Source organism: Accipiter gentilis, chromosome 37 (assembly GCF_929443795.1).
Source record: "Accipiter gentilis chromosome 37, bAccGen1.1, whole genome shotgun sequence".
Classification (NCBI taxonomy): Eukaryota; Metazoa; Chordata; class Aves; order Accipitriformes; family Accipitridae; genus Astur; species Astur gentilis.
Window position 1 is genome coordinate 1 of NC_064916.1, and position 27156 is coordinate 27156.

Below are 27156 nucleotides of genomic sequence, written 5' to 3' on the forward strand. Positions count from 1 at the left end.
GGACACCACCCCCCCCCCCCCGAAACCAGCCAGGAACTGGGAGTGGGAGGGGACCCCCCAAAAAATGTCTCTGTGCCCCACCGGCAGGCACGGAAGCAGGTGGAGGAGACGCCGGCGGCGGAGTGGGGACCCCCCCCCGGGCGCGTGGTGACCACGACGGATCTGGGGGCCCCCCGCCCCCCCCAAAAGGGCACAGGGGCAGGGGGCGAGGGCCAGGGCCCCCCCTCCCAGCTCCAGGCCCCCCCCCCCCCACGCCCACAAACGGCTACACCGAGTACTTCAGCATGCACACGGGCGGGGGGCGGCACTTGTAGCCCCCCCACCACGGGGGGGGGGGCTGTCCTGCCCCATGGCCACCCCCAATCCTGCCCCCACAGGGACCCCAATTTATGCCCCAATGGGACCCCAAATCCTGCCCTCCAGGGCCCCCAAGTATTGCCCTCCAGGGACCCAAATCCAGCCCCACAGGGACCCCAAATCCTGCCCCAGGGAGACCCCAAATCCTGCCCTCCAGGGACCCCAAATATTATCCTCCAGGGACCTAAATCCTGCCCCCCAGGGCCCCAAGTATTGTCCTCCAGGGACCCCAAATCCTGCCCCAGGGGGACCCCAAATATTGCCCTGCAGGGACCCCAAATCCTGCCCCATAGGGTCCCCAAGTATTGCCCTCCAGGGACCCCAAGTCCTGCCCCAGGGGGACCCCAAGTATTGCCCTCCAGGGACCCCAAATCCTGCCCCCCAAGGACCCCAAGTATTGCCCTCCAGGGACCCCAAATCCTGCCCCAGGGGGACCCCAAGTATTGCCCCACAAGGACCCCAAATCCTGCCCCACAGGACCCCAAGTATTGTCCTGCAGGGACCCCAAATCCTGCCCCAGGGGGACCCCAAGTATTGCCCTCCAGGGACCCCAAATCCTGCCCCACAGGGTCCCCAAGTATTGCCCCCCAAGGACCCCAAGTATCGCCCCACAAGGATCCCAAATTTTGCCCCACAAGGACCCCAAATCCTGCCCCAGGAGGACCCCAAATATTGCCCTCCAGGGACCCCAAATCCTGCCCCCCAGGGCCCCAAGTATTGTCCTCCAGAGACCCCAAATCCTGCCCCAGGGGGACCCCAAGTATTGCCCCCCAGGGACCCCAAATCCTGCCCCAGGGGGACCCCAAGTATTGCCCTCCAGGGACCTCAAATCCTGCCCCAGGGGGACCCCAAGTATTGCCCCCCAGGGACCCAAATCCAGCCCCCCCAAGGACCCCAAATCCTGCCCCACAAGACCCCAAATATTGCCCCAGGGGGACCCGAAGAGCCCCCTCCCAGGGTTGGGCCCTCTTCCCCCCACCCCCGGGCGCAGCAGGCCCCTCCACCCGCCCCCCCCCCAGTTTCTGGAGAGAAGGATTTTGCCAAAATAAAGCGATTTCTCGTGTTTCCACGGGCTGTGGAGTGACTGGGAAAGGGGGGGGTGGGGGGGGGGGAAGGAGGCCGGGAGCCTCCGGAAGCCGCGCCGGGCGGGCCCGCTCTAGCCGCTCCTCTCGCTGGTCCTGCAGCACCACTCTGGCCCTGGCACCTCTCTGCTCCGCTCCTCCGCCGTAGCCCCGCCCCCCCCTCCGCGGCGCGACCGCTCTAGCCCCTCCCCTCGCTGCTCCGCGGCGCCGCTTCGTTCCCTCCCCTCCCTCCGGCGAGGCCGCTCTGGCCCCTCGTCTCGTTGCTCCGGGCCTGGGATACCGCCTCCGCCCTGAGGAGCCGCCGCCAGCGGGTGAGGGGTGGGGTGAGGATGTATAGGGGCCCTATAGGCGTCCTATAGGCGCCCTATGGGGGCCCGGGGGAACCCGTAGAGCCCCCCCCCAGCGCTCTGGCATCCCTCCGGGCCCCCTCCCAGCCCCTTCAGACCCCGGTAGAGGCCCGTGGGACCCCCCAGACCCCTGTGGGGGGGGCCCGCTCCGACCCACGGGGGGGGACATATGGGGGGAGGGGGGGGCTGCAGCATCCTATAGCGGTGGGGAGGGGCCCCGTAGCATCCTGTGGCGGGGTTGGGGGGGTCTCTAAGGGTTTGCGGGGGTCCCTGTGGGGAAGGGGGTTCTCGTGGGGTCTCTGTGGGTTTGGGGGGTCTGTATGGGGTTGGGGGGGTTCCTGTGGGGCGGGGGGTTCTTGTAGGGTCTCTGTGGGGTTGGGGGGTCTCTAAGTGTTTGGGGGGGTCCCTGTGAGGCAGGGGGGTCTGTATGGGGTTGGGGGGGTCCCTGTGGAGCAGGGGGCTCTCATGGGGTCTCTGTGGGGTTGGGGGGGTCTCTATGGGTATGGTGGGGTCCCTGTGGGGCAGGGGGTTCTCGTGGGGTCTCAGTGGGTTTGGGGGGGTCTCTAAGGGTTTGGGGGGGTCCCTGTGGGGCAGGGGGTTCTCGTGGGGTCTCTGTGGGGTTGGGGGGTCTGTATGGGGTTGGGGGGGTCCCTGTGGGGCAGGGGCTTCTTGTGGGGTCTCTGTAGCATTGGGGGGTCTCTGTGGGGTTGGGGGGGGTCCCTGTGGGTTGTCTGTGGGATTGGGGGGGGTCCCTGTGGGGCAGGGGGTTCTCGAGGGCTCTCTGTGGGACAGGGCTCCCCATAAGGTCCCTATGGGGCCAGGGGCTCCCCACGGGGTCCCTGTGGGGCCGGGCTGCCCTCAGAGGCCAAGGACCCCCTGTGGGACGGGTGACCTCAGCCAGGACCCCCCCCTTCCCCCCCCCCCAGGGCTCACCCCGCTTTCCCCGCAGGCGGCATGGGGCTGCCCCGGCGCTGAGGCCCGTGCCCCGCCATGGCGGCCCCCCAGGTGCTGCTGGCGCTGGCCCTGGCGCTGAGCGGGGTGCGGGGGGCCAGCGCCGGCGACTGCAAGGGGCAGCGGCGGGTGCTACGGGGTCCCTCCGGCTTCGTCACCGACGGCCCCGGCAACTACTCGGTCAATGGCAACTGCGAGTGGCTGGTGGAAGGTGACACGGGGACGGGACCCCAGGGTGAACCCAGGGCCCCCAGTGTTCCTGCAACCCCTGGGGCACCCAAAAGTGCTCCCCAGCATCCTTAAAGTCCCCCCCCAGGCCCCCTTGGGACATCCCAAGGAACCCCCAGTCACCCTAAAGCCCCACCTGAGACATCCCAAAACACCTGGAGCACCCCAAAGACCCCCCCAGGATCCCTATAGTCCCTTCTAGGGTAGCCCAAGTTTCCCCCAATATTCTTATGTTCCCCCCAGTCCCTCCCCACTCCCCCTGGGCTACCCCATCCTGGGTCCCCATGGTTTGGGGGGAGGCTGAGGTGGGCTCACAGGGGTTTGGGACACCCTACATCGCCTGGGGTTTGGGGTGGGGACTTGCTGCCCCCATCCTGGGGGGCTCATGCGCCCCAGGGCTGTGCTGCCCCCCATCCCCGGGGTTTGGGGGCCCCCCCCTGATGGCCCGTCCCCCCCAGCCCCCAGCCCACGGCACCGGGTACTGCTGACCTTCACCTTCATGGACACGGAGTGCACCTACGACTACCTCTTCGTCTACGACGGAGACTCCCCCCGCAGCCCCCTCCTTGCCAGCCTCAGCGGCAGCACCCTGCCCGCCCCCCTTGAGGCCACCTCGGGCAAGGTGCCCCCCCTGGGCGGGGGCGTGGAGTGGCTTTGGGGGGTGCAGGGGGAGGCTGCGGAGCGGCTGTGGGGTGCAGGGAAAGGCTACGCGGTGGTTGTGGGGTGCAGGGGGAGGCTGTGGGGTAGTTGTGGGGCGTGAGGGAAGGCTGGGGTGGCTGTGGGGAGTTGGGGGGGCTGCGAGATGGTTGTGGGGAGGTGTAGGAAGGTGATGGGGTGGTTGTGGGGTGCAGGGGGCTGCCGTGGGGCATCTGTGGGGTGCCCTGACCCCTCTCTGTCCCCCCAGATGCTGCTCCACCTTTTCAGCGACGCCAACTACAACTTGCTGGGCTTCAACGCCACCTACAGCGTCTCGCTGTGCCCGCGGGGCTGCTCGGGGCGAGGGGTCTGCGACCCCCAGGGCCGCTGCCAGTGCCAGCCCGGCTGGGGGGGTCCCGACTGCGCCCAGCCCCACTGTGCGACCTACTGTCAGGCCCACGGTGGCACCTGCAACCAGGTGGGCACCCCTGAACCTGTGGGGTTGGGGGATACCCAAACCTGGGGAGCTGGGAGACCCCCCCCCGTACCCTCAGGGATGGGGCTGTGGGACCACAAACTTGCAGGGATGGGGATGGGAGAGCCCCAAACCCACAGGATTGTGGGACCCTTAAACCTGTGGGGATGGGTGATCCCTGTACCCCCAGGGATAGGGCTGGGAGACCCCCGAACCTGCGTGGATGGGGATGGGAGATTTCTGTATCTCCAGAGATGGGGCTCTGAACTTTAGAGGCCCTAAGCTTGGACAGATGGGGATGGGAAACACCCTGTACCCATAGGGATGGGGCTGCAGGACCCCCAAACCCACTGGGAGACCCCCAGACATGCTGCAGGTGAAGCTAGGCGATGCCCAAACCTGCTGCCACCCCCCCCCCCGCCCCAAACCTCCAGGGATGGGACTCTGGGACCCCCAAAACCAGAGCCTGCTGGGGCCAGGGCTTCTGCGTCCCCCAATTTGGGGTCCCACGGGGAGAGCCGTGTGCCCCCACGTTCCCCCCATCATCCCATTGCCCTCAGGCTACAGGGCGCTGTGAGTGCCGACCGGGCTTTGTGGGGCGAGCCTGTGACCTGGCGCTGGGGGAGAACCGGGGGGGCGGCCGCTGGTACAACGTCAGCGAGGGGGACCCCGGCTTCCCGCCCCGCACTGCCGCCGCCGGTGCTGTCCTGCCCCGTGCTGGGGCCCTCTACGTTTTCGGGGGTGAGATGGGGGGGCCAGGGGGCAGCTGGGGGCTGGGGGGGGCTCTGGAGAGCTACAGGGTGGGATACTGGATTCTGGGGGGGCTCTAGGGAGGGATATGGGATCCTGGGGGGCTACAGAGGGTTATGAGGTGGGATATGGGATTGTGGGGGGCTATTAGAAGGCTATGGGGATTAATACGGGGGTATAGAGGGGCCATGGAGGGGTCTGGGGTTCTCTAGAGCACTGTGGGGGTCATAGAGAGGTTTGTTGGACTGGGGGGGGCTATAGAGAATTATGGAAGGGTTTGGGGGGTTGTAGAGGGGTGTGGGGAAGGATGTGGGTCTGTGGGGTATAGGGGGATGTGGAGGTCTGTAGGGAGAGATGGGATTTGGGGGGCCAGGAGCTGCCGTTGGAGGGCTTTGGGGGGCCGTCACAGAGACGCAGGCAGCAGGGGGGTTATGGGACCCTCGGGGGGCTGCAGGGGAAGGGGCTGGGCCCTGATGTGGGGGTCCCCAGCCCGTGTGCGTGTCCCCCCAGGTCTGGACCTCAACACGGCATTGGGCGACCTCGTGGTTTACAACTTCACCACCAACCGCTGGTCCCGGCTGGAGCTGACCCCGGCGCCGGTGCGTGTCTCCCCACCATGGCCCTGGCGTGTCCCCCCCCCCGTCCCCCCTAAAGCTGGGGGTCCCCGTCTCCCCACTGACGCCTCCCCACAGGCCCCCCGGCACTCGCACGTGGCCGTGTGCTGGCGCGATGCCCTGGTGCTGAGCGGGGGCGAGCTGGCAGGGGGGGCGCTGGCCCACGACGTCTGGGTCTTCGACCCCTTCCGGGGGGGCTGGCGGGAACTGCAGCCCCAGAACGGCACCCGGCCCCCCGGGCTGGCCGGCCACGCTGCTGCCCTCGTTGACGACTGGCTCTACATCTTTGGAGGTGGGGGGCAAGGGGGGGCTGGGCACCTGGGGTCCCTTAGAGCTGTGGGGTCTGGGGGGGGGTGATGGGGCCAGACCATCCCTCCAAGCTCTGGAGCCCGTGGGTTGGTCTGTGGGGGGCTGTGGGGGTGGATACCAGGGTCCCTCCTGTCTATAGGGTCCGTGGGACGGCACATGGGGGGCAGAGGGGCTGGGCACCCCATAGCAGGGGTCCCAGACACCAGGGTCCCCATCTGAGTGGTTCCCCCCCCCCCCCACCCCAGGTCGCACGGCCGAGGACGTCTTCTCCTCCCAGCTCTTCCGCTTCCACCTGGAGACGTGGGGCTGGGAGCGGGTGGTCCCGTGGGGCGGGAAGCCCCCCGCCGCTGCCGGCCACTCCATGGTTTTCCACCCCCCTTCCCGCACCCTCCTCGTCTATGGGGGACACCGACCCTCCACCGCACGGTAGGGGGGACAGGGGGGCTGGAGGGGGGCCATGGGCAGACCCTGGAGGGTCCTGGGCCAGGCCAGGGGGCTTGGGGGTGGCCGTGGGGGGACCCTGTAGGGGGGGGTCCCAGGGATATCCCTGCCCCACATCCTGTCCAGCCCCACATCCCTGTCCCAGTGTCCCATCCCTGTCACCTATGGCGCTGTCCCCATGCTCCCCGTGACCCCCGGCATTGCCCCCCCGACGGCCGCCCCCAGGTTCAGCATGCGGGTGAACACCACCGACCTCTTCCACGTTGACCTGCGGCACTGGACCACGCTGCGGGCTCGGGACGGCGCCCGCGGTCCCCGCGAACGTGCTTTCCACACCGCCACCGTCATTGGCGACTACATGGTGGTCTACGGTGAGCAGGGACCCCCGTAGACCCACCATTGGGGGCAGCAGGGCGCTCCAGGGCGAGCCCCGAGACCCCCCCAGGGACCCGCCGCTCATCACCATGGTTGTGGTTTGCGGTGAATGGGGTCCCCAGGGCCCTGCTGCCCCCCAGGGGGTCCCCGCTACCCCAGGCGGGGGTCCGGTCCACCGGGGGCTGACCCCCGCCCTGACCACTCAGGGGGGAACGTGCACATCCACTACCACGAGGAGAAGTGCTACGAGGATGAGATCTTTTTCTATCACCTCGGCTGCCACCAGTGGGTCCCCAGTGCCGAACTGGCCCACGGGCTGCCCCACGGTGAGGGGGTGGGGGCTGCCCCACGGGTGGGGGGGACACGCGTGGGGCTGCCCCATGGTGGGGGGACACACAGGGATAGGTCTGACATGGGACACTAGGGTGTTGGGGGTCAGGGGGTCCTGTGATGCTGATGTGCCCCCTGACGGGGGGGGTCTTTGGATCCCTGAGGGATTTGGGGATCCTGTGATGCCGACAGGTGCCCCCAGACCAGGGGTCCTGGGGGGTCTGGGGGTCCTGGGGATCCCTCGATACTGACATGTGCCCCCACACTGGGGGTCACACAGGGGTTTGGGGGTCCTGGGGATCCCAGTGGGTCCCTGGGGTCCCTCGATGCTGACATGTGCTCCCAGACCAGGGGTCCCGGGGGTCCCCGGGGCAGGGCCGCTACGCCCACGTGGCCGGGGTGCTGCGGGGCAGTGTGCTGCTGGTGGCGGGGGGCTTCAGCGGGGCCCCCCGAGGAGATCTTCTGGCCTACAAAGTGCCGGCCTTCGTCTTCCAGGTGCCGGCCCAGAACGTGAGTGTTGCCCCCTGGGTTCCTTGTGCCCATCTGGGGGGTCCCTAGAGTTCCCCACCCACCCCTAAGGTCCCTGAGCCCATCTGGGGGGTCCCTGGAGCCCCCAGTTCCCCCTGGAGGTCCTTGCTCCCATCTGGGGGGGGTTAGCAGTTCCACTGGTTCATTTATGGGGTCCCTGCTCCCATCCGGGGGGAGTGCCCAGGTCCCCTAACCCACCCTGGGGGTCTCTGTTCTGGTTGAGGGGGTCCTCCAGTCCCCCAGCCCACCCTGGGGGTCCCTGGGTCCCCCCGCCCCTTCCACCTCTCCCTGTGGGGTTCCCAGTTCTCCCCATGCCATGGGGTCCCTGGGCTCCCCCGTCCCCTCGCCATGGGGTCCCCAGCCCCTGGGCTGTGGGGTCCTCGACCCTCCCCCGCCCCCCCAGTGCTGGGAATTTCCATCCCGCTGTCCCCCCAGTACCACCTGGACTACTGCTCACTCTACGCCGAGAGGGGGACCTGCACCAAGGACCCCCAGTGCGCCTGGTGCCTCGGGGGGTGCCAGAGCCCCACACCCCACAGCAACGTGAGTGTGGGGGGGGCTCGGACGCTGGGTCCCCTGGGGAAACGGCAGGGGGGCAGATGCCGGGATCCTATGGGGAAATTTGGGGGGGGCGGGGGTCGTGGATGCTGGGCTCCCCTGGGGAAACTGGGGGGTTGGATGCTGGGGACCCCTGGGAGGGAGCAGTGTTGGGGGTCAGGGTGTTGGGGTCCCCTTGGTGGGGTCAGCTGGGGGTCCAGGACACCTGGGTCCATTGGGGGGGTGGGGGGGTGGGAGTTTTGGGGCCAGGATGCATAGATGCATCGGGGGGAGCTCAGCGCCACGTGTAGCCCCCTGTTTGGGGATGCGGGGGGTCCCTGCTGACCCATGTCATGTTCTCCCCCCTCAGTGTCCCAGCACCGGCTGCCTGGGCCTGGCCCGTCTGCTGGTGGACTGCGAGTCCTGCCTGGCCTTTGGGGGGGCCGGGCCGGGCCCCCCCCGCGCCCCCGGCCCCTTCGGCTGGTGCGTGCAGAACGACACCTGCATGCCCATAGCGGGTGAGTGGGGGTCCACGCCGGAGATGGTGGGTCTGTAGAGGGAATGGGGGTCCGCGGAGGGGATGCAGCCCCCCCCTGCCCCACACCTCCCCCCCCCCCCCCCCACGGTGTCCCCCTGCCCAGAGCAGAGCCGCTGCCGCGTGGGGCAGATCTCGGGGACCTACGGCTGGTGGGGTCCGCGCCCCGTCTTTGTCACCGCGCTGCAGCACTGCCGCACCGCCAATTTCCTCCCCGGTCTCCACCTCGTCACCTACCAGCAGCCCCGCAACGACTCCCAGCCTGACAAGGTGGGTGCCCCCTGCTCCCCCCCCCTCCCCGAGGGTCCCCCCGGGTCCAGGCGGGGGGGTCCCGGTGGCAGCTGCCCCCCACACCCCCAGGTCTCCATCGTCCGCAGCACCACCATCACGCTCAGCCCCAGCGGTGACACCGACGTCTCCCTCGTTTACCGGGGCTTCATCTACCCGCTGTTGGGACCCCCGCTGGTCCCTGGCCCTGGCCCCAGCGTCTGGGCTCGCATCCAGCGCCTCTATGTCGTCGCCCGCCTTGGACGGCACCCCAACTCCCCCGAGCTGGTAACGGGGTGCGGCGGGGGGCGTCCAGGGGGTTCGGGCTCCCTCCTTGCAGGAGGAGGGGGGATAATGGGGTTTGGGAGGGGGTCCTGGGCGGGGTTGGGGTCATCCCCATGCAGGAAGAGGTAGGATAATAGGGGCTGGGGGAGTTTGGGGACCTCCCCGTGGGTTTAGGGTCTCCCTTGCCCCCCCTTTCAGGAGGAGGTGGGGTGCCATGCTGTGCTGGGGGTCCCAGCAAGGCTCAGGGTCCTCATGGGGTTTTGGGGTCCCCCCTTGCAGGAGGAGGTGGGGTGCCATGCTGTGCTGGGGGTCCCAGCAAGGCTCAGGGTCCTCATGGGGTTTTGGGGTCCCCCCTTGCAGGAGGAGGTGGGGTGCCATGCTGTGCTGGGGGTCCCAGCAAGGCTCAGGGTCCTCATGGGGTTTTGGGGTCCCCCCTTGCAGGAGGAGGTGGGGTGCCATGCTATGCCAGGGGTCCCAGCAAGGCTCAGGGTCCTCATGGGGTTTTGGGGTCCCCCTTGCAGGAGGAGGTGGGACGCTGGTCAGTGCAGCAGGAGCGGGAGACGCGTCCCCTGCAGCGTCCGCGCCCTGAGCGGCTTTTTGGGGCACCCGAGCGGGGCAACAAGTACGCGGTGCAGGTGGAGGGACACTTCAACAGCTCGGGCAGCGGGCAGAGCAGCGAGCTTACACTCGTCTGGGACCGCACCGGTGTCCCGGGGGGCAGCGTGAGTGCGGGGGTCTTTGGGGGGCAGTGGGTCGGGGTGGGGGGTCTCTATGGGGTGGAGAATTGGTGTAAGTGGCTCCTGTGGGGTACAGGATTAAGGTAAAGAGTTTCTTGTGGGGCGCAGCTTGGGGTTGGAGGTCCCTATGGAGGTGCAGAATTGGGTTGGGGGGGTCTCAGGGGGTGCAGGTTGGAGTTAGGGGTCTCTGTGGGTTGTAGAGCTGGTCTAAGGGGTCTGTACGGGGGTCCAGGTTGGGGTAGGGGGTCTCTGTGATCCTGAATTTGTGTAAGGGGCTCCTGTGGGGTACAGGATTAAGGTAAAGGGTTCCTTGTGGGGCGCAGCTTGGGGTTGGAGGTCCCTATGGAGGTGCAGAATTGGGTTGGGGGGGTCTCAGGGGGTGCAGGTTGGAGTTAGGGGTCTCTGTGGGTTGTAGAGCTGGTCTGAGGGGTCTGTATGGGGGTCCAGGTTGGGGTAGGGGGTCTCTGTGATCCTGAATTCGTGTAAGGGGCTCCTGCAGGGTACAAGATTAAGGTAAGAGGTGCCTTGTGGGGCACAGGTTGGGGTAGGGGGTCTCTGTGGGGTGCAGGTTGGGGTAGGGGGGTCCTTATGGGGTGCATAGGGGTCTGTATGGGGCTGTGGGTTGTGGCGGAGGTGCCGACTCCGGCCAGGGGCCTCTCTCTGGGGGCCATGGGTCTGGGGGTGCAGGCACAGCTCTGGGGGTGCCCCCCACCCTGACACCCCCCCCCGTGCCCCCCAGGAGATCTCCTTCTTCTTCCTGGAGCCCTTCCGCTCCCCCCCGGGGCGCTGCCCCTTCTACCCCTCCTGCCTGGCCTGCCTGGCTGACCAGGGCTGCGGCTGGTGCCCCCCCAGCGCCTCCTGCCACGGCCGCCTGCACCCCCCGGGGGGGCTTTGTGGAGGGGGGGGCCCCCGCCTCGTCCTGGCCCCTGCCAACTGCGTCCTCTGCGAGGACTATCGCGACTGCCATGCCTGCGCCGCTGTGAGAGCCGGGGGCTGCAGAGGGTCTGGGGAGGGGGCTTGAGGGCTTGGAGAAAAGGATTGGGGTCTGGGGAGGGGGTTTGGGGGGCTGCAGAGGGGCTGGGAGGGTTTGGGGGGCTGCAGAGGGTCTGGGGAGGGGGCTGGAGGGCTGGAGAAGGGCTTGGGGTCTGGGAAGGGGGTTTGGGGGGCTGCAGAGGGTCTGGGGAGGGGGCTTGAGGGCTGGAGAAGGGCTTGAGGTCTGGGAAGGGGGTTTGGGGGGCTGCAGAGGGGTTGGGAGGGGGCTTGAGGGCTGGAGAAGGGCTTGGGGTCTGGGAAGGGGGTTTGGGGGGCTGCAGAGGGTCTGGGGAGGGGGCTTGAGGGCTGGAGAAGGGCTTGGGGTCTGGGAAGGGGGTTTGGGGGGCTGCAGAGGGTCTGGGGAGGGGGCTTGAGGGCTGGAGAAGGGCTTGGGGTCTGGGAAGGGGGTTTGGGGGGCTGCAGAGGGTCTGGGGAGGGGGCTTGAGGGCTGGAGAAGGGCTTGGGGTCTGGGATGGGGTTTTGGGGGGCTGCAGAGGGGCTGGGAGGGTTTGGGGGGCTGCAGAGGATCTAGGGAGGGGGCTTGAGGGCTGGAGAAGGGCTTGGGGTCTGGGAAGGGGGCTTGGGGGGCTGCAGAGGGTCTGGGGAGGGGGCTTGAGGGCTGGAGAAGGGCTTGGGGTCTGGGAAGGGGGTTTGGGGGGCTGCAGAGGGTCTGGGGAGGGGGCTTGAGGGCTGGAGAAGGGCTTGGGGTCTGGGAAGGGGGTTTGGGGGGCTGCAGAGGGTCTGGGAGGGGTTTGGGGGGCTGCAGAGGTTCTTGGGGCTGCAGGGAGGTTTTGGGGGGGGTTTGGGGTCTGCGGAGGGGTTGGGTAGAGGGTTTGTGTCTGCAGGGGGGCGTGGGGAGGGGTTGGGGGCTGCAGGGGGGCTCACTCCCCTGGGCCCCCAGGACCCCTTCTGCGAGTGGCAGGTGCACAGCAGCAAGAAGGGCGACTTTGTCTGCAGCCGCCGAGGGCGGCAGGCGGGGGCTGTCCGTGCCCCCCAGCACTGCCCCAGCCTCTGCAGCCAGTGAGTGCTGGGGACAGGGGTCCGGGGGGGTCCAGGGGAGGGGGTCTGGCGGGCAGGGGTCTGACAGTGCCCACCTCACAGGCGCAGCTCCTGCTCCGAGTGCCTCTCCAACTCCAGCCAGTGCGCCTGGTGCCAGTCCACCCGCAGCTGCTTCTTCTTCGCCGCCTACCTGGCCAAGTATCCCTACGGGGACTGCCGGGGTTGGTACGACAGGTGAGGCTGGGCGGAGGGCTGCAGGGAGGTCCTGGGGGGGCACAGGGGCATCCAGGAGGCCCCAGAGATGTCCTAGAGGGTCCTGGGGGGGCACAGGGGCATCCTAGAAGCCCAAGAGATGTCCTAGAGGGTCCTGGGGGGCACAGGGGCATCCTAGAAGCCCAAGAGATGTCCTAGAGGGTCCTGGGGGGGCACTGGGGCATCCTGGAAGCCCAAGAGATGTCCTAGAGGGTCCTGGGGGGCACAGGGGCATCCTAGAAGCCCAAGAGATGTCCTAGAGGGTCCTGGGGGGGCACTGGGGCATCCTGGAAGCCCAAGAGATGTCCTGGAGGGTCCTGGGGGGCACAGGGGCATCCTAGAAGCCCAAGAGATGTCCTAGAGGGTCCTGGGGGGGCACAGGGGCATCCTAGAAGCCCAAGAGATGTCCTAGAGGGTCCTGGGGGGGCACTGGGGCATCCTAGAGGTCCCAGAGATGTCCTAGAGGGTCCTGGGGGGCACAGGGGCATCCTAGAAGCCCAAGAGATGTCCTAGAGGGTCCTGGGGGGGCACAGGGGCATCCTGGAAGCCCAAGAGATGTCCTGGAGGGTCCTGGGGGGCACAGGGGCATCCTAGAGGTCCCAGAGATGTCCTAGAGGGTCCTGGGGGGCACAGGGGCATCCTAGAGGTCCCAGAGATGTCCTAGGGGGTCCTGGGGGGCACAGGGGCATCCTAGAAGCCCAAGAGATGTCCTAGAGGGTCCTGGGGGGCACAGGGGCATCCTAGAAGCCCAAGAGATGTCCTAGAGGGTCCTGGCAGGCACAGGGGCATCCTGGAGGTCCCAGAGATGTCCTAGAGGGTCCTGGGGGGGCACAGGGGTATCCTGGGGGTCCAGAGGATATCTTGGAGGGTCCTGGGGGGCATAGGGATGTCCTGGGTGGCACAGGGGCATCCTGGGGTTCCAGTAGACATCTTGGGGGTCCTGAGGAGCAGGGGGACAGCCTGGGCGCCCGGGGGATGCCCTGGGGGTCCCATGGCTGGGTGGGTGACCCCCGGTGTCCCGGCAGCGTCCACTCGGCACCCCAGTGCCTGGATTGCTCCCGCTTCAACACGTGCCGCGAGTGCCTACAGAACCTCGAGTGCGGCTGGTGCGGCGACGCCGACAACCCCACGCTGGGACGGTGAGTGGGGACCGGGGGGGGGGGGGGGGCGGGTGGTCCCCAAGAGTCAGGGGGCTGAGCGCACCCCTTGAGCCCCGGGGACGCCCCCCAAGCCGTGTCGGCTGAGCCCCCCCTGTCCCCCTAGGTGCCTGGAGGGGGACTTCTCAGGACTGCGGGGCTACCCCAACTGCTCAGTGGCTTTGGGGGAGCCGGGGGGGCTGCCCCCTGGCCGGGCAGCCGCCTGGTCCTATGGTCAGTGCCCAGATGTGGACGAATGCCGCCTGGGCATGGCCGCCTGTCACCCCTTTGCCGCTTGCCACAACACCCCCCAGGCCTTCGAGTGCCGCTGCCGGCGCGGCTACGCTGGGGACGGGACCACCCACTGCAACCGCACGTGAGCCGGGCACAGGGGGCGAGGGGGGTGGCCAGCGTTTGGGGGGCACAGAGACAAGACACGGCCATCCTGCGGGCCACAGGGAACACGCAGTGGACATCCCACGGGATGGGGATGTTTGGGTGGCATGGGGATCACGCACGTCCACCCCGTGGGATGGGGATATTTGGGGGGCATGGGGATCATGTGCTTCCACCCCATGGGATGGGGATGTTTGGGGGTACATGGGGACCACGCACACCCTTCCCATGTCCTGGGGATGCCGAGGGGACGCAGGAGCTGGCTCCCACCATCCCGGTGCTGCGGGGATGTGTGGGGGAAACGGGTGCTGCTGTCGGGGGTCCCCACACCGTCCCCCCCTACGTGTCCCCCCCCCAGGTGTTACGAGGACTGCGGCCACGGCTACTGCAGCGGGGCCCCCAACTACACCTGCGTCTGCCACCTGGGCTGGACCTCGCCGCCTGCCAATGCCACCGGCCACGGGGACGCCGCGGGGGACGCGGCCGTCGGGGACACCGCGGGGGACACGGCCGCCCTCTGCTCCGTGGACTGTGGCTGCCACTTCCACAGCAGCTGCGAGACGGCTGGACCCGGCGTCTGCGACCGCTGCCAGAGTGAGTCCCCGGAGGGACCCCAGCGTTGCCCCCCGCACCGTGGCGCGTCCCCCCGTGTCCCCACGTGTCCCCTTGTCCTCGCAGACTGGACCCATGGGGAGCGCTGCCAGCTCTGCCGCCCCGGCAGCTTCGGGGATGCCACGGGACCCGGGGGCTGCCGGCAGTGCCGGTGCCACGGCCACGGCCAGCCTGAGCGGGGACACTGCCACGGGACCACCGGCGCCTGCTTCTGCGCCCCCCCCACCGAAGGGCCACACTGCGAGCGCTGCGCCCCTGGGTACTTCGGGGACCCCAGGTGAGGACAGGGGGCAAAGCACCCTCTTGAGCGCAGCCCCCCAATGGAACCCCAACCGTGTGCGAGCCCCCAGACCCCTGTGCAAGCCCCCAGTGTGAGCCCCCAGCCCTCCCGTGCACTGGCCTCAGCCCCCATATACCAGCCCCAGCCCCCCATGTAAGCCCCCAGCCCCCCATGTAAGCCCCCAACCCCCGTTCAGCAGCCCCAGACCCCCATGTGAACCCCCAACCCCTGTTCAGCAGCTCCAGACCCCCGTGCGAGCCCCCAACCCCCGTTCAGCAGCCCCAGACCCCCGTGCGAGCCCCCAGCCCCTGTTTAGCAGCCCCAGACCCCCGTGCGAGACCCCAACCCCCGTTCAGCAGCCCCAGACCCCCATGTGAACCCCCAACCCCTGTTCAGCAGCCCCAGACCCCCGTGTGAGCCCCCAGCCCCCGTTCAGCAGCCCCAGACCCCCGTGCGAGCCCCCAGCCCCCGTTCAGCAGCCCCAGACCCCCGTGCGAGCCCCCAGCCCCTGTTCAGCAGCCCCAGACCCCCGTGCGAGCCCCTGCCCCATGCACTTGACCCCCTGCCCCAGCCCCAGAACCCCGTGCACCGGCCCCTGACCCCCTCTGCAGCCCCCTGCCCCTCACGCAAGCCCCGAACCCCGCTCAGCACCCCCCCCCACTCCTTTCTTTGCCCCCCCCCAGGGACGGGGGCACGTGCTACCGGGAGTGCGGGGGCCGCTCGCTGCTGGTCAACCTCTCCTCGCCTGTGGCCCTGGGGTCCCGGCTAGCCGGGGGGGGTCCGGCAGCTGGGGGAGCCCTCTCCTACTGCGTATGGGTGCTGTCAGCCACGGGGGGCCTGGAGCCGTGCCCCCCCGGGGACCCCTGCCCCACCATCAGCCTGACCCTGCAGCCAGACCTCCACACACCCTGCATGGTGAGGGGGGCACTGAGGGGGGGGGGGGGGGGGGGGCTGGGGACTTGGGGGGGGGGTGCACAGGGGGTTGCTGGGGAGATGAGGGGGTGCTGGGGACTTGTGGGGCGCACAGGGGTCTGCTGGGGGCACATGAGAGCACAGGGGGGTGCTGCTGGTGCCGTGCACCCCCCCCCCATCACCAGACCCCTGTGTTTCCGCCCCCCCCCCCGCCAGACCAGCTACGCCTATGCCTTTGATGGGGTGCCAGCTTTCCTGGACAGTGGGGTGCTGCAGGGGGACCCCACGCTGCTGGGGGCCTTCTGCGGGCACGGCCGCCCTGAGCCCCTCACCCTGGAGGCCCACTCAGGTGGGGGGGGATAGCGTGGATTTTTGGGGGGGGGGGGGGCCGGGGTGCCCTGGGACCCCCGCCTTGACCCGCCGCATCTCTCCAGGGGTGCTGGTGCTTTACTACGAGGCGAACGGCAGCGAGCCGACGGGGTTCAACGCCAGCGTGGGGGTCCAGAGCTGTCACCCACCCTGTCCCGGGGGGCAGGAGTGCCGGGGGGGCCGCTGCGCCTGCCGGGGGGGGGCATGGGGGACCCGGCTGCCGCCAGCGTCTCTGCCCCGGGGACTGTGGTGCCCGTGTCGGGCATGGCATCTGCAACGCGGTGAGGGGCGAGATGGGGGGGCAGGAGTGGGGTGGGGGGCTGGGGGGGGGGGTTGGGGAAGGGGGGAGGAGGGGGTTTGGGGATGCGGGAGGGGGTGCAGGGGGTTTGGGGGTGGAGGGGGTGGTGCAGGGTAGATGCAGGAGGTTTGGGGGTGCAGGGGGATGCAGGGGACACACGGGGGGGGGGGGGGTTGGGGGTGCAGGGGGAAGCTGGCAGCCCCCCCCTCACCCCTGCCCCCAGACCCTGGGGCTCTGCATCTGCAGCGAGGGCTTCGCCGGCCCCGACTGCTCGGTGCCGCTGGGGCCGGGGAGCATCGTCTGGGAGACCCTCGTCGACGGGCACCTGGCAGCTGTGAGTACCCCCCGTGCCCCACATTTGGGGGGGTGAGGCACCGCCCTCCACCTCAGGGGAGCCCTCAGGGGCTGGAATCCCCCAGATCCTCCTTATGTCCCCACGGATCCTGCCCCACAGGTCTGGGGGGTCCCTTGTCTCCTTCCCCAGTGCCCAATAGACCCCTGACACCCCCCCAGCACTGCCCCCATTGTCCCTCAATGCCCCATAGACCCCCAATACCACCCCAGGACTGCCCCCATCACCCCCCAGTGCCCCATAGACCCCTGATATCCCCCCAGGACCATCCCCATTGTCCCTCAGTGCCCTGTAGACCCCTGATTCCCCCCTAAGACTGCCCCTATCACCCCCCCAGTGCCCTATAGACCCCTGACACCCCCCCCAGGACCACCCCCATTGTCCCCCAGTGCCCCATAGACCCCCGATTCCTCCCCAGGACTGCCCCCATCACCCCCCAGTGCCCTATAGACCCCCGATTCCTCCCCAGGACTGCCCCCATCACCCCCCAGTGCCCTATAGACCCCTGACACCCCCCCCAGCACTGCCCCCATTGTCCCTCAATGCCCCATAGACCCCCAATACCACCCCAGGACTGCCCCCATCACCCCCCAGTGCCCCATAGACCCCTGATATCCCCCCAGGACCATCCCCATCGTCCCTCAGTGCCCTGTAGACCCCTGATTCCCCCCTAAGACTGCCCCCATCACCCCCCCAGTGCCCTATAGACCCCTGATACCCCCCCAGCACTGCCCCCATTGTCCCTCAATGCCCCATAGACCCCCGATACCACCCCAGGACTGCCCCCATCACCCCCATCACCCCACAGACCCCTGATATCCCCCCAGGACTGCCCCCATCATCCCCCACTACCCCATAGATCCCCCAACAGCCCCCCCAAGACCACCCCTATTGCTCCCCATGGCTCCCCTGACCCCCTCCCTGTCCCCATGTCCCCCCCAGGACACAGCCAGCCGATTCCTGCACCGCCTGGGCCACAGCCTGGTAGAGGGTCCGGAGGGGACGCTCTGGATGTTTGGGGGGCTCTCACTGCCCCAGGGGCTGCTGGGAAACGTCTACAGGTCAGCAGGCCCCGCCCTGGCCACACCCTGGCCTCGCCCCGGCCTCGCCCAAGCCCCCCCCCCCCCCTCCCCCGTGCATCCCCTTTACTCTGCCCCCTTGCAGGTACTCCATCCCCGAGCGCCGCTGGACCCAGATGCTGGCAGGGGCGGAAGACGGGGGTCCCGGCCCCTCGCCCCGCTACTTCCACGCGGCCGCCCCCCTGCCCGCCCGCCGCGCCATGCTGGTGCTGGGGGGGCTGACGGCCGCGGGGGTGGCCAGCGACGCCTGGGTGCTCAACCTCACCACGCTGCAGTGGCGGCAGGAGCAGGTAGGGACCCCCGCGATACGACCCCGTGCCGAACCGCTGGGGTGGGGGGGCTCGATGTCACCTGCAGCACACCCCCCCCCCCCCCCCCCCACACCAACCCCATTCCCACCAGGACCCGCTGCTGCCGGCGGTGGCGGGGCACACGCTGACCCCCCGGCGTGGGACCTCGCTGCTGCTCATTGGGGGGTACTCGCCCGAAAACGGCTTCAACAAGAAGCTGCTGGAATACCGAGTGGAGACGGAGAGCTGGGAGGTGGGCCAGCAGTCCGGGACCCCCCCCACAGGTATTGGGGATTCTGGGTCTAGATGATGGGGCGGGGGGGGGGGTAGCAAGCTGGGACCCCCAGGTAACGGGGCTGGGACCTCCCAGATCCTTACAGTAAGGGGTGCCAAGCCAGTACCCCCCCCGCTAATGGGGCTGGGACCCCCCGGTGCTGCCCGGCCCCCTCTGTGCTGGGCTCAGCCCCATTTCGCCGCCCCCCTCTACCCCCCCAGGCCTCTACGGCCACTCAGCTGTCTACCACGAGGACACAGATGCCGTCTACGTCTTCGGGGGCCACCGCTTCCACGTGGAGAGTGTCTCGGCTTCCCCGGAGCTCTACAGCCTCTACTGCCCCAACCTCACCTGGAGCCTCCTCGCCCCCTCCCAGGGCCGCAAGGTGAGGGGGGGGGGAGGGCCTTGGGGGTGTCTGGGGGTCCTTTGGGGGCAGCTGAGGGGGGTTGGGGGGCGTCCAGGGGTCTTTGAGGGGTGTCTGGGGGCATGTGTAGGGTATTAGGGATTGGGGACACGTTGGGTGCATCCGTGGGGCACTGGAGGGGATCTGTGGGACATCCACGGAGCATTTGGGGGTGCTTGTGTGTGGGGGGGGGGGCACGTAAGGGGCATCTGTTTGGCATTAGGGCAGGCGGGGCTTTTGGGGGATGTGGGGTCCCCTCTGTGACCCCCGTGTGTCCTCCCTAGCCCCTGCCCCACTTCTTCCACGCGGCGGCGGTGGTGGGGGACGTGATGGTGGTCCTGGGGGGCCGGACGGAGACGCATGACTTCAGCAACCACCTGCTGCTCTACCAGCTGCGCTGCAACGCCTGGGTGCTGCCCCCCCACACCGGTGAGGGGCCGGGGCGGCGCTGGGCACCCCAAGACGGGGAGGGGACCCTGAAACCTTGTGGGTGGGACTGCACCCCCAGTACTGGGGGGGAAATGGGGCTGGGGAACCCTGCAAGGGGATTGGAGTCTCTGAAACGCTCAGGGGAGCGGGGTACTCCATGGGGAAGGGGCTGCAGCCTGGGACTGGGGGACCCCAGAGGGGCAGGGGGACCCCAGAGGGCCTGGGGACCCCAGGACTGATTCTGTCCCCCTGTCTGTCTGTCTCTCTGTCCCCAGAGCTGGCAGTGGTGGGCGAGCCCATGAACCGATCGGTGGCCCACGCGGTGGCGGTGGCGGGAGGTCGGGTCTACGTCTCGGGGGGCTTCAACGGGGTGGCCCTGGGGCGGCTGTCGGCCCTGCGGCTGCCCGCAGACCCCTGCCTGTCCCTGCCCGGCCCCGAGGCTTGCAACCGCTCGGGCGCTGCCTGCTCCTGGTGCCACGGCAGCTGCCTGTCCGCCGATGCCGCTGAGCGGTGAGTGGGGGTCTTGGGGGGGGGGCGGCTGTGGGGTACAGGGGGCAATGGAGTTTGGAGAGCAAGGGCAGGGTGAGTCTGGGGGAGCCAGCTGTGGGGTGGGAGGGGGTATGGGGGGTGTACGGGGTGCTGTGGGGTGGGGGCAGCGGCGGGATGGGAGGTATGAATTAGGGTTGAAAGGTCTACAGCGTGGGGCGAGGGGGTGGAGCATGCAAATGAGATGCAAATCCCACCAGGCTGGGCTGCGCCCCGGGGCCGGCCGCCTGTTCCCCGACACCCCGCTCCCCCGAGGACTGCCGGCGCCTGCGGACCTGCAGCGAGTGCCTGGCTCAGCACCCCCGTGCCCTGCGGCAGGGCACCCCGGTAAGCTGCGGGGGGGACACGACCCTGGGAAGGGTCTGGGGACCCCCTCCCGCCCCGGACGCCCCTCACCTTGCACCCCCCTTTATCCCCAGACCCCCCCACAGTGCAAGTGGTGCACCAACTGCCCGGAGGGTGCGTGCATCGGCAGCGGCGGCAGCTGCACGTCGGAGAACGACTGTCGCATCAACCAGCGGGAGATCTTCGCCGCCGCCAACTGCTCCGAGGTGTCGTGCGAGGCCTCCGACTGCCCCAAGTGCACCGCCTCCGGCAAATGCATGTGGACGCGGCAGTTCAAACGGACCGGTACGGGACCGGGGGGTACGGCGGGGCTGGGAGTTGGGGGGGGGGCAGCGGGGCTGAGGCTGAGGGTGCAGTGGGGTGAAGATCAGGAGGGGTAATGGGGCTGAGAGTGGGGTGCAGTGGGGCTGAGGCTGAGGGTGCAGTGGGGCCAAGATCAGGAGGGGCAATGGGGCCAAGATCAGGGGGTGCAGTGGGACTGAGGGTGGGGTGCAGTGGGGCTGAGGCTGAGGGTGTAATGGGGCCAAGATTAGGAGGTGTAATGGGGCCAAGATCAGGAGGGGTAATGGGGCTGAGAGTGGGGGCGCAGTGGGGCCAAGATCAGGGGGTGCAATGGGGCTGGGAGTGGGATGCAATGGGGCTGAGAGTGGGGTGCAACGGGGCCAAGATCAGGGGGTGCAGTGGGGCTGAGACTGGGGGTGCAGTGGGGTGAAGATCAGGAGGGGCAATGGGGCTGGGAGTGGGGTGCAGTGGGGCTGAGACCGAGGGTGCAATGGGGCCAAGATCAGGAGGTGTAATGGGGCTGAGACTGAGGGTGCAGTGGGGCCAAGATCAGGAGGTGTAATGGGGCTGAGAGTGGGCTGCAGTGGGGTTGAGACCAAGGGTGCAATGGAGCCAATATCCGGAGGTGTAATGGGGCCAAGATCAGGGGGTGCAGTGGGACTGAGAGTGGGGCGCAGTGGGGCTGAGGCTGAGGGTGCAATGGGGCCAAGATCCGGAGGTGTAATGGGGCCAAGATCAGGGGGTGCAATGGGACTGAGCTGGGGGGGGGACGACAGCGTGGGTCACCCCACCAGCCCCTCTTGCCCCCCCCAGGCGAGACCCGCCGCATCCTGAGCGTGCAGCCCACCTACGACTGGACCTGCTTCAGCCACTCGCTGCTCAACGTCTCCCCCATGCCCGTGGAGTCCTCGCCCCCCCTGCCCTGCCCCACTCCCTGCCACAACCACAGCTCCTGCCCGCTCTGCCTGGCCTCCAAGGGGGCAGACGGGGGCTGGCAGCACTGCGTCTGGAGCGTCAGCCTGCAGCAGGTGGGGGGCTTTTGGGGTGGGGGGGGGCACTCGAGGGGCAGGGAGGTCTGGGGGTCTGAGTATGGGGACTTGGGGGACCAGTTGTGGGGGGTTAGGGGGTGTGGGGGGGCACTCGAGGGGCAGGGAGGTCTGGGGGTCCGAGTATGGGGACTTGGGGGACCGGTTGTGGGGTGTATGGGGGTGTGGGGGGGCACTCGAGGGGTAGGGAGGTCTGGGGGTCTGAGTATGGGGACTTGGGGGACCAATTGTGGGGGGTTAGGGGAGACAGGGAGGTCTGGGGGTCCGAGTATGGGGTCTTAGGGGACCAGTTGTGGGGGGTTAGGGGAGACAGGGAGGTCTGGGGGTCTGAGTATGGGGACTTGGGGGACCAGTTGTGGGGTGTATGGGGGTGTGGGGGGGCACTCGAGGGGTAGGGGGGTCTGGGGGTCTGAGTATGGGGACTTGGGGGAGACAGGGAGGTCTGGGGGTCCGAGTATGGGGACTTGGGGGACCAGTTGTGGGGGGTTAGGGGAGACAAGGGAGGTCTGGGGGTCTGAGTATGGGGACTTGGGGGACCAGGTGTGGGGGGGTTAGGGGAGACAGGGAGGTCTGGGGGTCCGAGTATGGGGACTTGGGGGAGACAGGGAGGTCTGGGGGTCTGAGTGTGGGGACTTGGGGGACCAGTTGTGGGGTGTATGGGGGTGTGGGGGGGCACTCGAGGGGTAGGGAGGTCTGGGGGTCTGAGTATGGGGACTTGGGGGACCAGTTGTGGGGTGTATGGGGGTGTGGGGGGGGCACTCGAGGGGTAGGGGGGTCTGGGGGTCTGAGTATGGGGACTTGGGGGAGACAGGGAGGTCTGGGGGTCCGAGTATGGGGACTTGGGGGACCAGTTGTGGGGGGTTAGGGGAGACAAGGGAGGTCTGGGGGTCTGAGTATGGGGACTTGGGGGACCAGGTGTGGGGGGTTAGGGGAGACAGGGAGGTCTGGGGGTCCGAGTATGGGGACTTGGGGGAGACAGGGAGGTCTGGGGGTCTGAGTGTGGGGACTTGGGGGACCAGTTGTGGGGTGTATGGGGGTGTGGGGGGGGCACTCGAGGGGTAGGGAGGTCTGGGGGTCTGAGTATGGGGACTTGGGGGACCAGTTGTGGGGGGTTAGGGGAGACAGGGAGGTCTGGGGGTCCGAGTATGGGGACTTGGGGGACCAGTTGTGGGGTGTATGGGGGTGTGGGGGGGCACTCGAGGAGTAGGGAGGTCTGGGGGTCTGAGTATGGGGACTTGGGGGAGACAGGGAGGTCTAGGGGTCTGAGTGTGGGGACTTGGGGGAACAGTTGTGGGGGGTTAGGGGAGACAGGGAGGTCTGGGGGTCCGAGTATGGGGACTTGGGGGACCAGTTGTGGGGGGTTAGGGGAGACAGGGAAGTCTGGGGGTCCGAGTATGGGGACTTGGGGGAGACAGGGAGGTCTGGGGGTCTGAGTGTGGGGACTTGGGGGACCAGTTGTGGGGTGTATGGGGGTGTGGGGGGGCACTCGAGGGGTAGGGAGGTCTGGGGGTCCGAGTATGGGGACTTGGGGGACCAGTTGTGGGGTGTATGGGGGTGTGGGGGGGCACTCGAGGGGTAGGGAGGTCTGGGGGTCCGAGTATGGGGACTTGGGGGACCAGGTGTGGGGGGGTTAGGGGAGACAGGGAGGTCTGAATATGGGGGGGGGGGGGTGTCCAGCTGTAGGGTGTCGGGGGTTTGGGGGAGATGGGAGGCTTGGGGGTCCGAGTACGGGGTCTTAAGGTCCCCCATTATGGGGTGTATGGGGGGAGTTGGGGGTGCCACAGCATCAGGGGGTGACTGGGGGGAGACGTATGGGGTGTTTGGCGTGGGTTATGGGCCAGGGGGGCCGGGGTCAGGCTGGGGGACCTAGGGGGGGGTTTGGGAGCATGCTGTGGGGCACAGGGGCCCCCCTGACTTCTTTCCCCCCGCTCCCCAGTGCATGAGCCCCAGCTACGTCCCCCTGCGATGCGCAGCCGGGGCGTGCGGGCGGCTGCTGCGGGGGGCCGAGAGCTGCACCCCGGGCTGCGCGGGGGCCCCCCAGTGCTCCCGCTGCCTCCGCCAGCCCCGCTGCGGCTGGTGCGCCCGCCGTGGACACAACGGCAGCGGCCGCTGCCTGGAGGGTGGTCTCCACGGCCCCCGCCACGGTACGCTGGGGGTCAGGGACTGTGGGGGGCTTGAGGAGGGGGCTGTGGTGTGCCTGGGCAGGGATGGGGGTGTTTGAGTGGGCTGTGGGGTCCACGGGGTGGGTTATGGGGTGCTGGGGGGGAGCCTGGGACAGCCGTGGGCTGCCTGGGGTGGGCTACGGGATGTTTTTGACAGGTATGGGGTGCCTGGGGTGGGCTATGGGGTGCCCGGGGTGGGCTGTGGGGTGCCTGGGACAGGGGGCTGGGGGTGGGTTTTAGGGTGCTTGGGGGGGGGGGCAGTGGGGTGCCTGGGGGGGTGGTATGGAGCAGGGGAAGCCAGGTTTTCCCCCAGCCCCTTCCCTGCCGCCCCAGGGCTGGCGCAGGCGTGTGGGGCAGAGGCAGAGTGGGCTTTCCTGGGCTGCCCCCCCGAAAACGAGTGTCTCAACGGGCACCACGACTGCAACGAGACCCAGGACTGCCGTGACCTCCCACACGGCTACCGCTGCGCGTGCAAGAGCGGCTACACGCTGGACAAGTGAGTGGGCGTGCGAGGGCTGGGCCGGTGCAAATCCCCCCCCTTAAGTGTGCAGCCACAGGGTCTTGCACCGGAGAGCAAACGGCCCTTCTGAGCTTGCACGAGGGCCTTGCACAAGTTGCGCCGAGTGACCCGCCTGAGCTTTTGGGGCAGCACGCGTGCGGCTTTTGCACTACCGCAGTACCCCCCTCTCGTGCAAGCGAGCCCCGTGAGCGTGCAGGTAGCGAGTTTGCACGCGAGGCGCCCCGTGCAAACTCCTGAGCGGGTTTGCACGCACAAGGTGCGCCGTGCATCCTCGCAACGGTGCAGGGACCCCCCCCCCCCCCCCCCCCCGCCGGGAGTGCGAGGGGCACCCCCCTCGTGCCCCCCGTGCCCCCGTGCGAGCCCTCCTCGCAGCGCCACGGGGCTGTGCCGGCCGGTGTGCGAGCAGGGCTGCGTGAACGGGACGTGCGTGGAGCCCAACCGCTGCCGCTGCCATTTCGGCTACGTGGGGCACAACTGCTCGGTGCAGTGCCAGTGCAACGGGCACAGCCAGTGCCGCGACCCCGCCGCCCGCGACCAGTGCCTCCAGTGCTTCAACAACACCAAGGTGGGGAGGCTGTGGGGCAGGGTTGGGGGTTTGTGGGACGGTTTTGGGGGGCTGCTTGGGTCCGGGATGCGGGGAGGGAGCCGGGAGGGATGTGGGGTAGGAGGTAGGGGGGCTACGGGGCACGTAAAGGAGGTTGTGGGGCAGGCTGCAGCGCAAGCTGAGCCTGCCCCACGGCAGGGCCCGCAGTGCGAGCGGTGCCGGCCCCTCTTCGTGGGCTCGGCGCGGGCAGGGGGCTCGTGCCGACCCTGCCGCAGCTTCTGCCGCCACAACGCCGCTGTCTGCATCTCGCGGGAGGAGTACGAGCGCGCCCGCCGCGACCCGGCCCGCTTCCCCCTCGAGCCCGCCATGGTCAGTGGGGTCCCCCCACGGCATGGGGCTGGGGGTTTCCCGGGGTGGGGAGGGGGCCCCGTGGGCTGCCCCACAGCAAAGCGGGTGGAGGGGTTCCGCTCACCTGCCCCATGTCCTGGGGGTCCTGGGGCTCCCCATTTCCCCCTGCCCCACATCCTGGGGGTCCTGGGGGTCCCCATTTCCCCCTGCCCCACCACCTCCCATACCCTTCACCCGACACCTCCCACCACCACTCTGCTGCCGCCCCCCTGCTGCGAGGAGGGGTCCCCATTCCTTCCGTGGGACCGTCGTGCCCCCCACTCACCCTGCTGCCCCCCAGATCCCCACGTGGGTGTCGGAGGGGCCGAGCGAGGAGGCGGCCGTCTGCGTCAACTGCCAGAACAACAGCGTGGGCGAGCGCTGCGATGGCTGCCGGCCCGGCTTCTTCCTCCTCGATGGCGCCTGCACCAAGTACGTACGGACCCTCGTGCGAGGCAGGGCCTTCGTGCAAGGGGGTCCGTCCCCTCGTGCGAGAGTCGTGTGACGTCCCCCAGGTGCCAGTGCAACGGACACGCGGATACGTGCAACGAGTTGGACGGGACGGGGTGTCCTTGCCAGAACAACACCGAGACGGGCAGCTGCCAGGGCAACAGCCCCGCCGACAAGAAGGACTGCTACAAGCAGCAGGTCAGGGCTCCGGCACCGCGTCACCGACACCGCCCGTGTCCCCACGTCGCCCCCTCCCACGTCCTGGCACTGTCCCAGCACCGTCCCAGCGCCCGCGTCCCCGTCGTCCCCGCAGCCGCATGTCCCCCCGCCATCCCCGCGCCCTCGTGCCGTCGTCGTCCCCGCAGCCGCGTGTCCCCGCGCCATCCCCGCGCCCTCGTGCCGTCGTCGTCCCCGCAGCCGCGTGTCCCCGCGCCATCCCCCCGCCCTCGTGCCGTCGTCGTCCCCGCAGCCGCGTGTCCCTGCGCCATCCCCGCGCCCTCGTGCCGTCGTCGTCCCCGCAGCTGCGTGTCCCCGCGCCATCCCCGCGCCATCCCCGCGCCCTCATGTCGTTGTCCCCGTGTCAGACGTCCCCGTGCTTCCCTCTGTGCGCCCAGCATCCCGGCGCTCTCTCCGTGCTCCCGCTCTTGTCCCCACGACCCCGACTCCCTGCACCCGCGGTGCCGGTGCTGCCGTCGCTCCGGTGGTGATGCCCCGTGCGCGTCCCTCCTCAGTGCGCCAAGTGCCGCGACTCCTTCCACGGGCACCCGGTGGGTGGGCAGCAGTGCTACCGGCTGATGGCGGTGGAGCAGGAATACTGCCTGGACCCCACCTCGCAGAGCAACTGCTTCCACCAACCCCAACTCCAGCACCTTGGACCCGGCCGCACCGTCCTCTTCGGCGTCCAGCCCAAATTCACCAACGTCGACATCCGCATCACGCTGGACGTCACCTTCGGCGGCGTCGACCTCTTCGTCTCCACCGCCTACGACACCTTCGCCGTCGACGTCGACCCCGCCACCGGCCGCCACGTCGTCCGCCTCCAGACCCCCCACCCCGCCGCCGGTGCCGGTACCGGCGCCGCCGCCAACGCCACGCGGTTGCGGGAAGAACGCGCCGGCGGGCTGGTGACCTACCTGACGGTGCGGGAAGCGGCGGCGGCGCTGGTGGTCCGGGGGGTGCGGGACCGGTTGGTGCTGACTTACCCCCACGCCTTGCACCCCCTCAAGTCCAGCCGCTTCTACCTGCTGCTGCTTGGAGTGGGGGGTCCACGGGGCGGCCCCTCGCAGGGGCTGCTCTTCTTCCGCCAGGACCAGGCCCACATCGACCTCTTCGTCTTCTTCTCCGTCTTCTTCTCCTGCTTCTTCCTCTTCCTCGCCCTCTGCGTCCTGCTCTGGAAAGCCAAACAGGGGCTGGACGCCCGCCACGAACAACGCCGGCACCTCCAGGAGATGAGCAAGATGGCCAGCCGCCCCTTCGCCAAGGTCACCGTCTGCTTCGAGCGGGGGGCGCCCGCCGGGCCCCCCCGCCGCCGTCCCGCCGGCACCCCGGTCCCCCCTCCGCCTGGCGCCGGGCCGGTGACGCTGGAGCCCACCGAAGACGGGGTGGCGGCGGTGGCCACCCTTTTGCTGCAGCTACCGGGGGGGCCGCGGGGACCCCACCGTGCCGCCCTGGCTTCTGCCCTGGTGACGCTGCGGCAGGGGCTGCAGGAATATGGGGGTGGCCCCCCGGCGCGCAAGGGGGGGCTGGCCCACGAGCTCACCTCCATGGCGCTCTGAAAGGGGCTGGGGGGGGGGGGGGCACCCTGCTTTTGGGGTGACCCTTGGCCTTGGGGAGGGGGGGAAGGGGGGGGTGCTGCTCCTCATGTCTGCGGTGTGGGGCACCCCCCTGGTTTATGGGGGGGAGTGGGGGTATGGCACCCCAGTATCTGGGGGGGGGGGGGGGGGGGAATGGGGGGGGTCTGCACCCCAGGTCAGAGAA

The 27156-nt window shown here is 69.1% G+C and overlaps 2 protein-coding genes across 2 annotated transcripts; both read left to right on the forward strand.

Moving 5' to 3' along the window:
- Window positions 1-87: 87 nt before the first annotated feature.
- On the forward strand, window positions 88-1406 carry LOC126035159 (proline-rich protein 2-like; the record flags this gene model as incomplete). The annotated part of the gene is made up of 3 exons (XM_049793295.1): window positions 88-659; window positions 753-926; window positions 1019-1406. Coding segments are annotated over 3 exons (1134 nt in total), but the record flags the coding sequence as incomplete, so codon positions are not given.
- A 225-nt stretch (window positions 1407-1631) lies between these two features.
- MEGF8 (multiple EGF like domains 8) lies at window positions 1632-26959 on the forward strand. The gene is made up of 42 exons (XM_049793282.1): window positions 1632-1750; window positions 2736-2948; window positions 3424-3587; window positions 3870-4079; window positions 4637-4817; window positions 5337-5425; window positions 5519-5732; window positions 5995-6175; window positions 6416-6561; window positions 6772-6891; window positions 7242-7405; window positions 7859-7966; window positions 8331-8478; window positions 8602-8765; window positions 8856-9050; window positions 9569-9769; window positions 10524-10763; window positions 11718-11836; window positions 11918-12049; window positions 13093-13206; window positions 13331-13579; window positions 13958-14193; window positions 14278-14488; window positions 15175-15406; window positions 15838-16053; window positions 16294-16404; window positions 17365-17483; window positions 17587-17791; window positions 17904-18075; window positions 18287-18450; window positions 18753-18897; window positions 19173-19407; window positions 19644-19770; window positions 19863-20073; window positions 20884-21098; window positions 23053-23260; window positions 23612-23774; window positions 24171-24363; window positions 24541-24711; window positions 25031-25161; window positions 25245-25377; window positions 25911-26959. Exons 2-42 carry the CDS (start codon window positions 2777-2779, stop codon window positions 26952-26954), a joined length of 7953 nt encoding a protein of 2650 aa, XP_049649239.1. The 5' UTR covers window positions 1632-1750; window positions 2736-2776; the 3' UTR covers window positions 26955-26959.
- Window positions 26960-27156: the final 197 nt, after the last annotated feature.

What these genes read in the sequence shown, in the direction of transcription:
- MEGF8 (XM_049793282.1), top strand. Translation starts at nt 2,777, where the DNA reads ATGGCGGCCCCCCAGGTGCTGCTGGCGCTGGCCCTGGCGCTGAGCGGG. An exon ending in CTGCGAGTGGCTGGTGGAAG is followed by an intron (nt 2,949 to 3,423) that starts GTGACACGGGGA and finishes CGTCCCCCCCAG; the next exon opens with CCCCCAGCCCACGGCACCGG. An exon ending in ACTGCCATGCCTGCGCCGCT is followed by an intron (nt 10,764 to 11,717) that starts GTGAGAGCCGGG and finishes CTGGGCCCCCAG; the next exon opens with GACCCCTTCTGCGAGTGGCA.